Source organism: Berghia stephanieae, chromosome 4 (assembly GCF_034508935.2).
Source record: "Berghia stephanieae isolate SIO BIC M18660-M18661 chromosome 4, UCSD_Bste_1.3, whole genome shotgun sequence".
Classification (NCBI taxonomy): Eukaryota; Metazoa; Mollusca; class Gastropoda; order Nudibranchia; family Aeolidiidae; genus Berghia; species Berghia stephanieae.
Genome location: NC_088363.1, coordinates 84,709,379 through 84,718,839, shown reverse-complemented (window position 1 = coordinate 84,718,839; position 9,461 = coordinate 84,709,379). Strand labels below are relative to the sequence as shown.

Sequence of the window (9,461 nt, the reverse complement as noted above, 5' to 3'; positions counted from 1 at the left end):
TGTGGTGGTAGTTGTAGTAGTACTGGTGATAGGGATGATGTGGTGTTATTTGTAATAGTAGTGATGGTAGGGATGATGATGTGGTGGTGGTTGTAATAGTAGTGATGGTAGAGATGTTGATGTAGTGGTTTTGGTGAGTGTTTTTTTATTCAGTGATAATAATAGCAGTTTGTCAAAAAGGAGGAAAATGTCTTCCTCTATCGATCAAACACAAGCAAAGTGTAAAAATAACAGGAACATAGTTTTCTATTTGTATTATGTAATATATTACTATTACTAGTATAAATCCATTCTTATAATTAAACATTTACTTTTTGTAAACATTTAATGAATTGTCCTTTCCACATGTTAAAGGCCTACAATGTTATTAAAATAAAAGGCCAGAAAGTGTTGTTTTGTTATGATATTTACTTTATAAAGCAGGCTACAATATCTTTTATTTTTTACCGAAACCTCGTGGTTATTCAGCTTATAAATATAACCCAAGAATCTCACAAATTTAAAGCCATAGTCAAAAATCACATAAACACACATTTACTTCAGCATGAATTTGTTTATGAAAAATAATGTTTCCTTTACAGTATCACATGAAACTTATCTATAACAGCCATGAGCTGAAAATATTGGTTCGCTTGATGGCGGCGTAATATGTACCTTTCTACACTACTTTCTCAGCTAAAATTCATTTTTCACCTTTTTGGGTTACAGAATTTCAAAGAAGGTTTAAAGCATTAAGCAATAATGAATTCAACAACTTTTTAAAAAATACTTAATATGGAAAAAAGTTCGACAAATGGATGATGCCAAGTCTGCAAAGATAGATCATCATCAAGCCCTACTGCAACCTCCTCGTGGTGTCGAACGGTAACAGGTCAAGCTGGCCAACTGCAGAGGGCGACAAGAATAGGCAATGGCAAACCATTCTTGTAACTTTGCCGAGTTAACTGCATGAATAAGTCCAAAAAGTCAAACGGTGACAGCGTAAAGGGGAGCATGTTTTCACGGAAGACTGCTGCCTCGCTCGGTTGGGAGCGTGATGTTCGTCAGGTCACACCGAACCGTCAGCCAGTTACTAGGCGAAATAAATTTAACAAATGTGACAAAACCAAAATTGGGACATGGAATGTCAGGACCTGTGCCCAAAAAGGAAAACTAAACAACATTCTAAAAGAAATGAAACGGCTCCAAATAAATATTCTTGGCCTGGCAGAGATGAGATGGAAAGAGCAGGGAACCATGTCAAAACAAGAAAACAACACGACATATAAGATCATATGGAGTGGTGGAACCTCTTTCCAAAAAGGAGTAGGGATGATCTTAGACCAAAAATCAACCAAATTTTACAAAGGGCACGTAGCAATCTCAGACAGAGTTTTGCTGGTTAAGCTAAGAGGACCTGTAGTTGACACCAATATTATTCAAGTTTATGCACCAACAGAAGAGGCGACAGATGCAGATATGACAGAGTTTTACCATTCACTAGACAAAGCAAAACGAATGTGTAAATCACAAGAAGTCCTTATGGTAATGGGGGACCTAAATGCTAAGATTGGCAGAGGCAGAGATGGTGACATAATCGGACCACATGGACTCGGAGACAGAAATGAACGAGGAAACATCTGGGCAGATTGGTGTAGAACAAATAAATTAATGATTTCAAACACCTGGTTTCAACAACACCCAAGAAGAACCTGGACATGGCAATCACCAGGGGACAGAGCAAGGAACCAGATAGACTTTATAGCAGTATCATCAAGATTCAGAAATGGCATATTAAATTGCAAAACCTACCCAGGCGCCGATGTAGACAGTGATCATGTCCCAGTTGTTTGTACAGTAAGGATAAAGTTTAAAGCTATTCAGAGAACGGCTGGTAGAATAAAGAGGGATTACAGGTTATGCAAAGACAATGGCATACAAACAAAAATGAGAGAAGAATTTGAAAATGCACTCATGATACAAAGCCAAAGTGAACCTGATAACGAAAAATGTGAAAAACAATTTGATATATTCCAAAAGTGTGTCAAAGCAACTGCAGAAAAACATTTACCAATAGCTCAAATAAACAGCAAAAAGGAATGGATGACAAATGAAATTCTAAACCTATTTGAAGAAAGACGAAAATGCAACAGAGGGTCTGCAGAATACCAAACATTGAACAACCACATTAAATCCAAATGCATCGAGGCACACGAGAACTATCTAGACTGGAAATGCTGCGAAATCGAAAGAGAATACAAACCCAACCCCCAACAAGCTCACCAAAGAATAAAAGAACTATCAGGGAAAAGGAAAAGCAAAGCAGCAGGAAGTTGTATCCAAAACAAACAAGGGGATCTGCTATTTGAAGAACAACATATAGAAAGCCGATGGGTAGAATACATAGGCGAACTGTACAATGATCCAAATAGAAATGAACCACCACTGAAATTCAAAGAACCATTAAGCGGTCCAAACATCACCAAAAGTGAAATTGAACATGTCATGGAACGAATGAGGGATGGTAAAGCAACAGGCCCTGATGAAATATCTGTAGAGGTATTAAAAAGCCTAGGAGATCTAGCAATTGATGAACTTCACATATTATTCAACAATATATACAATACTGGGAAAATTCCAGAAGATCTCTGTAACTCTATTTTCATAGCAATACCAAAGAAAGCAGGTGCAGTCAGATGCGAAAATTTTAGAACTATAAGTTTAATAAGCCACATCAACAAAATACTGTTGCGTATAATTATCAACAGGCTAAGGAATAAGATTAACCCCGAAATCGCAGAAGAACAATATGGATTCCAACCTGACAGAGGGACAAGGAACGCAATATACCTCCTCCGTGTTTTAAGTGAAAGAGCTATACAGGTTCAGACCCCACTATACCTCTGTTTTGTCGACTACAAAAAAGCTTTTGATAGAGTACGCCACGAAGAAATACTAAAACAACTGCACTCCATTGGCGCTGATGAGAAAGACCTCAGACTCATGCAAACATTATACTACACCCAGCAGGCATCTATCAAAATCGGAAACTCTACAGGAAATTCCATTCCTATTAAGAAAGGAGTCCGTCAAGGGTGTGTTGCCTCACCAGATCTGTTTAATCTATACCAAGAAACAATCATGAGGGGCATAAATAATATGGAGGGAATAAAAGTGGGAGGTCACAACATAAATAATATAAGATACGCAGACGATACGGTACTCATTGCAACATCAGAAATCCAACTTCAAAAGATTGTTGACAAAGTGGTAGTAGATAGTGAAGCCAAGGGAATGGAAGTGAATATCACCAAAACGGAATGCATGGTAATACAGAAAAACCCCGAAAACAACAACACCTGCAATATAACGATTCACGGCGAGCAACTTACCAACGTAGAAAGTTTTAAGTACCTAGGTTCAATAGTGACAACAGATGGAAGATGTAACCGAGACATACGAGCAAGAATAACTCAAGCCAAACAGGCCTTCATGGACCTGGGAAACATTTTGAAAAACAAACAGATGTCGTTCGGGATTAGATTCCGAGTCTTGAAGTGCTACGTGTGGCCAATCTTGTTATACGGATGCGAAAGCTGGACTACAAATGCAGAAACACAAAAGAACATTGAAGCTTTTGAAATGTGGTGCTTGAGAAGGATGCAGAGAATATCGTATACTGCACACAAAACGAACGAAGAAGTGCTAAAACAAACATACCAACAAAGGAAACTAATGCCCTTAATAGTGGATCGACAACTATCCTTTTTCGGACACATAGTAAGGAAAGATAAGAAGGAATACCTGGCAAGTTGTGGAAAAATACCTGGTAAACGCGCCCGGGGGAGACAAAGAAAAACACTCATAGACCAACTGAAGGGCTTCACCAACCTAACAATCCAAGAGCTGTTTGAAAAAGCAAGAGACAGGGAGGAATGGAGAGAGATAATTCATGCAGTATCCGAAGCCTGGACCAGGCATGGAACCTAGAAGAAGAAGAATATGGAACCTTTTGTACTCAAAAACCATCTTCAGCAAACAACAAAAACAATAATGCTTCACCTAAAATCTAGCAATTCGAGACAAATGATGGCAAAAAGTTAATAGTATTATGGTTTGGTAGGAAATAATAATAGGAAATTTTTTTTTTCAAGTTGTTGAATTCATTATTGCTTAATGCTTTAAACCTTCTTTGAAATTCTGCAACCCAAAAAGGTGAAAATTGAATTAGATTATCGACTGAAACTAGGATATTAAGCAACATTGAAAAGAAGAACCAACCTAAAATGTAAAATTATTTTTCTTATCAGATAGGAAGTCATAAACCTATATTTTACCAACAGATATATCCTGTATTGATATTACTTAAAGTTATCCGTCTTGAAATATTAAAAATTATTCAATTTTCTAACATTGCGTCATTTACCTCTTAAAAATTTAGGATAATGAAAGAGGCAATTTATGAACAAGTAGTTTTTAAAACGTCAAATTTTAAAACATGTCTCTCTTGCCCAGACATTGAAGACCATTGCCATACTTTTACTTTTTCTGTAAACCAGAATATTGATTAAAATAAAATCTAAAATTTCTATTCAGTTCACATTTTACACCCGTTTAAAAAAAAAAAAAGTATATTCATTAGGAAAAACTTGAAACCATAATTTACCATTTGAAATACAATGTGGATAGATGTAATAGTATAATTTTTACAATTATTTGAATTCCCCTTTAAAAAATGCCACAAAAAGACAAGGTTATTTCGTTTTTACACTCCGAACTACGGCATGAGTCACCATCTCTTTTTAAGTAGGGATCGATCATTTTTACCTACGGAACTAAGCTGAATGTTATATTTAGCAATTTCAGAAATCTCTTACCAATTTGAGACAATATTTTTAAATATTTTATTTTATTCTTCCATGAAATAAAGCAACCGATTTCTAATAAAAAGGTAATCCACCAGAACCATAAGGTTCACGGAGCTTGACTTTATCCCGATTTTCTCTTGTGTTAAACGGAGAGTAGCATTTTCTCACTATTTGTTGGATAGGACAGAAGTCTATTACAAAGTACTTTTCACCATGTCTAATAAACCCAGCTATATAATCTTCCCCTGTCCAGACAAGAGGTTCAGGAAAATATCTTGACTTCACCTGCAATTTATACCAGTACTTTTGACTTTGATGAGAGTGATCTTTTCCTGAACTATATTTTAAAGTTTCACTTCTAAATTTTAAAAGTACCAAAAAAGATTTCCCAAATACAAGATGACTTTCCTCATTAACAAAGACGCAATACATCTCTCTTGAAAAAAAAATCTGAAAAAGCCTTTTTATTATCTGATAATACAGACTGATCACTGGAGGGCGTGATGGTATCTTGAGGATTTGGAATTACAACAATGGCCATTGTCTGAGAGTCTTGAAGAAAAAGTCGAGGAAATCAACAGGTACAGTACTCATCTTTTCAATTTTGATGTTACGGAAGAAGAAGAAGAAGAAAATGATGATGATCATGATGATGATGATGATGATGAGGATGATGCCTGGTATCAAATGGTGTTTAAAATAACACATTTACAAATATAAAAATGACAACAAAATATTGGTAGTTCTATTTTTCTAACTTTCTTCTAACTCAGAATCCAAGAGCGATGAAATATGTGATGTCACGTACATTGAAATGAACAAAAACAGGTAATTTGTCATTATTGTCACTACCAAATATTGCATTAACATTAATCAGGATAAAAATAGTCTTGAACAACAATCCAAAAATCATTGTGAATTATGCGTATCTTAACTATCAATTCAATTTTTGTAACACATTCTCTCATTTAACTCACGAGTTGACAAAAAAAAACAAACAAAAACAAAACAACCTCCGCCCCCAAAGGTAACAAATGTCACTGTGTTTTCCAACTTTGGAAAGTTTTATGTAATTGGCATCAGTGATTGAGCCAATAGGTGTCTCATTTTGTAACAAGCGATATTTATTGACACCAGTGATTGAATGGATAAAAATGGTCACAAAATTCTATACCCAGCAATGTGTGCCAGTCTAGGGCAACTTACACACTTAGATAGGGTTTTAATTCAGAAAAATGAGTGGAGCAGGCACTTATGCTGATAATGACAAGAAATGACGTGAGTAGAGGTTGTGGATAGCTCATTCGGAAGAGTCATGATCTCCCCGGCCAGGTGGAGTTGTCGTATCAGTAAGGTCGTGGGTTTTAGCCCCCACAGCCGCCATGTAGTTTTTATTCTCTGTTGTCTTCTGGCATTTTCCTCCTCACTTTATTTCTTGTTACACTTAAATAGGGCACCTTTCACATATTACCCCTCTTGACTAAGATGTGAATGAGTATCACATGTTGGCAATGACCGATATTGTGGAAAGATTGTATAAAAAGGGTTCCAACCAGTGGCCACTACTGTATAAAATTAAAATAGAAATTTGGTTTCATATACAAAATGCATGTGATCAGAGTAAAACCGTGGAAATGCGGTATTTAAAGTGGATGGATTATGAACAAATTAGTATTCGACATAATGAAAATTATTATATTAAGATTGGTTTCTTTAATAAGAGGATGGAAATGAATATACTTTCTTGTGCTGAGTAGAATGAAGTTTATTGTTTAAAGGACACACGTCTTTGCTTAATTATCCATGTAATTGTGTATTTGATAAAAGTTCTTGCACAATTTTTAATCTTCCAGCCAGGGCAGTATCACGTAAAACTAGAGGTCACCGCAGTTTCTCAAAAGTCATATGTTTCATTCTCTGTGTTAATTGTTGACTGTTCCAATATCAAGAGATAAAAAAGTCAAAAGTGCTTATACAAGCTGTTTATTACCCTACAGAAGATTAGTGCTATTTAAATACAACATTTATTATTTCCATGATTTTCTTTCCAGATATGTCATTTCTGTGGGTTGGGACAGACGCATCAACATCTATTACGACTCACTTTCTGACAATAACATCCACCACATTCAGCACCCAACCCCTTATTGGCATGATGATATTGTAAGATATCTTTATCAATTGGATAGAAAAGAAATATATATTCTTGCTGACATCATTAGACATTCTATGCTCCTGCTGGCTATAATAAAAACCCAAATAAAGAAATTTAAGAGTATTATTGCTCCTTGGATAAAACACTAGACTCTACGCAATAAAGGTTTCATCTTTGTTAATTTTTAACTATTTACTGACGTCTGTGGCCTTCCAACTGTGACTGGGTAACAGATTCTAATATTATATAGTTCGTAGCCAAAAAAGGAAAAAAGGGAAGAGAATTTTTCTTCAACTGTAAATGCCAACTGCGTCTGAACTTTCTGATAGATTTGCAAAATGGTGTGGCTTAGTTATGAGGAAATATATTAAAACAAGTTTGCCACACTTGTCAAACGTGAGTGACCACTACTTTTTTAACTGATGACAATATCATTGATTTATTTCACTATAAATTGAATTTTTAAAAAAGAGATTGGTCTTTAATCTCTTGATAAGGATGGAATGGTAAAATCTAATGCATTTTCAAAGGCCAAATTCCCCCTCTTTCAACTGCATATTAATGATATGGATTCGCTCAGCTAAAAAACTCATAACACCCGCCAGCCGGATAGAATGTACCATCACACAAAACAATAGGTAACCTTAAACATTTATAGTCTGATTAATACAATTTGTGAAAACTACTTAAACAAATGCCTGGCTAAAAACAATAACAAGTAGTTGAGTGACGTCAATTTAGTTCTATCTACAAGGTTATTAAATGTTTTTTGAGAGAATCCGACTAATGTGAAAGGAGTGGATTGGATGCATCTTTCTTCTCTCACCAACCAACATCTGTTATACAATAAAATCTAAAAATCTTTTACAGGGGAAGCATTGAGATCCCATCACGGGCAATTTTAATGGGATGGGCCCATTTTATAAGGAGGAAAACTGAGCTTGAATTCTCAAACCTGAGTCGATTATCAGACAAGAAACAAAGGCCGTTAAGTGGTTGTTGGATCTCCAAAATTTCTACTGAGGATACCTCAATGTGGCCACATTATCATTCATTGGAACTTTTGTAAAAATCACTATAACCTCCTTTTAGTAAGCATCCCTAACACTGTCCCAAGTCACATCAGTGAGTGGGGTTAAATCTTTTACTCGCCATGCCAGTATAGGTGTTTTGTGACAATAATGATTTGAACAAATTCTCGAAGATTTTTCTTCCTAAAAACATATGAATGATTATGAAGTAATTGTTAAAGCAAATTTGTAAAAACGGTCACTTCTGTAAAAATTGCACTAAATACAGGACTAAAGTTTTTTTAAATAACAATTTGAAAACCCTAACAACCACATCAAACAAAAAGGTTTAAAGCAATTCATGAAACAAAGGCTTTAATTGCGATTTTCTATGACACCATGAATTCAAGACCAATTTTTCTAGACTACGGACAAAGGCATTGCAAGCTGTCTCAATGGCACAGGGTAGTCTTAAAATATCAAATTTTAAAATCAAATTTTGTCCCAAAAATCAAATCAACAACAAAAACTTGAAAATAGTAATAGGTTTTGAAAAAAATTGAACATTAGTGATTCTCTTATTTTTTTTCTTGTCACAAACAGTATATGGCTATTTAAGTGCCAACGAGCTTTGTTAGTGGATTATTGACTATATCCATATATAATTTTCATTTTTATCATTCAATGTATATATTATGGCTTCAATGTATAGTTTTATTTTATGGATTTTGGTGATAAAAATCTTTTTAGAGAGAAAAGTGAGAGATTTTGAAATATGTTTTGCTCAATATATCACTCAAAGATTTAATGGTCAGATGTTAAAATCACCCACCCGTATCATAACCAGATGTGAAAAGGACTTTTAACAAAAAACTAATGATTTGTTTTCTAGTTGTGTCTTCATATTGTATTCATTGGTGTCTTAGTAATTTTTAGTTATGGAATCTGACGTGAAGCTGTTTAAAACGTTTAAATTCATTAACTTGAAATACTTGCTTGTTTTATCCCTTTACAGAAAGATGGCCACAAGGAGGATGTTTTGGCCATAGCCCAGTGCCTTCCTAATCTCCTTGCCACAGCAAGCTACGATGGAGAGGTGATAGTGTGGAACATGGTGTCTGGACACATTTTCTGTCATCTTCATGCCCCACCACCTCCTGGTTATGAAGACCAATTTCGTGAGTATATTTTAAAAATACCTTTTCGCTGTTTCAAGGGGTCTAATAGGACTTCCTTGAGAAATTATAGATAATCTATCAAATAAATGTCTGATGTCAAAAGGGATGATTTATACAGTCCAGTTGAGCAAATTTGTGGTCAATAACCTTAGGAATAAAAATTCAAGCGCCTAACAGAGGCCAAAACCTGGGACCTTCCGGGTCAAGCAATGTCAAATCTCTCAGCTATCTTCCTCCCATTTGCCACATCGTCTCTCTCTCTCTCTCTCTC

At 35.3% G+C, this 9,461-nt stretch overlaps 1 protein-coding gene across 3 annotated transcripts in view; it reads left to right on the top strand.

The window, feature by feature from the left end:
• LOC144971438 (cilia- and flagella-associated protein 337-like) overlaps positions 1-9,461 on the top strand; it is a 42,856-nt gene that overhangs the window by 22,357 nt on the left and 11,038 nt on the right. For all 3 annotated transcript variants that reach the window (XM_078912348.1, XM_078912349.1, XM_078912347.1), the window contains 4 exons: positions 5,331-5,428; positions 5,621-5,675; positions 6,899-7,010; positions 9,028-9,190. In XM_078912348.1, coding sequence (XP_078768474.1) covers positions 5,331-5,428; positions 5,621-5,675; positions 6,899-7,010; positions 9,028-9,190 — 428 coding nt within the window. The remainder of the gene's footprint in view (positions 1-5,330; positions 5,429-5,620; positions 5,676-6,898; positions 7,011-9,027; positions 9,191-9,461) is intronic.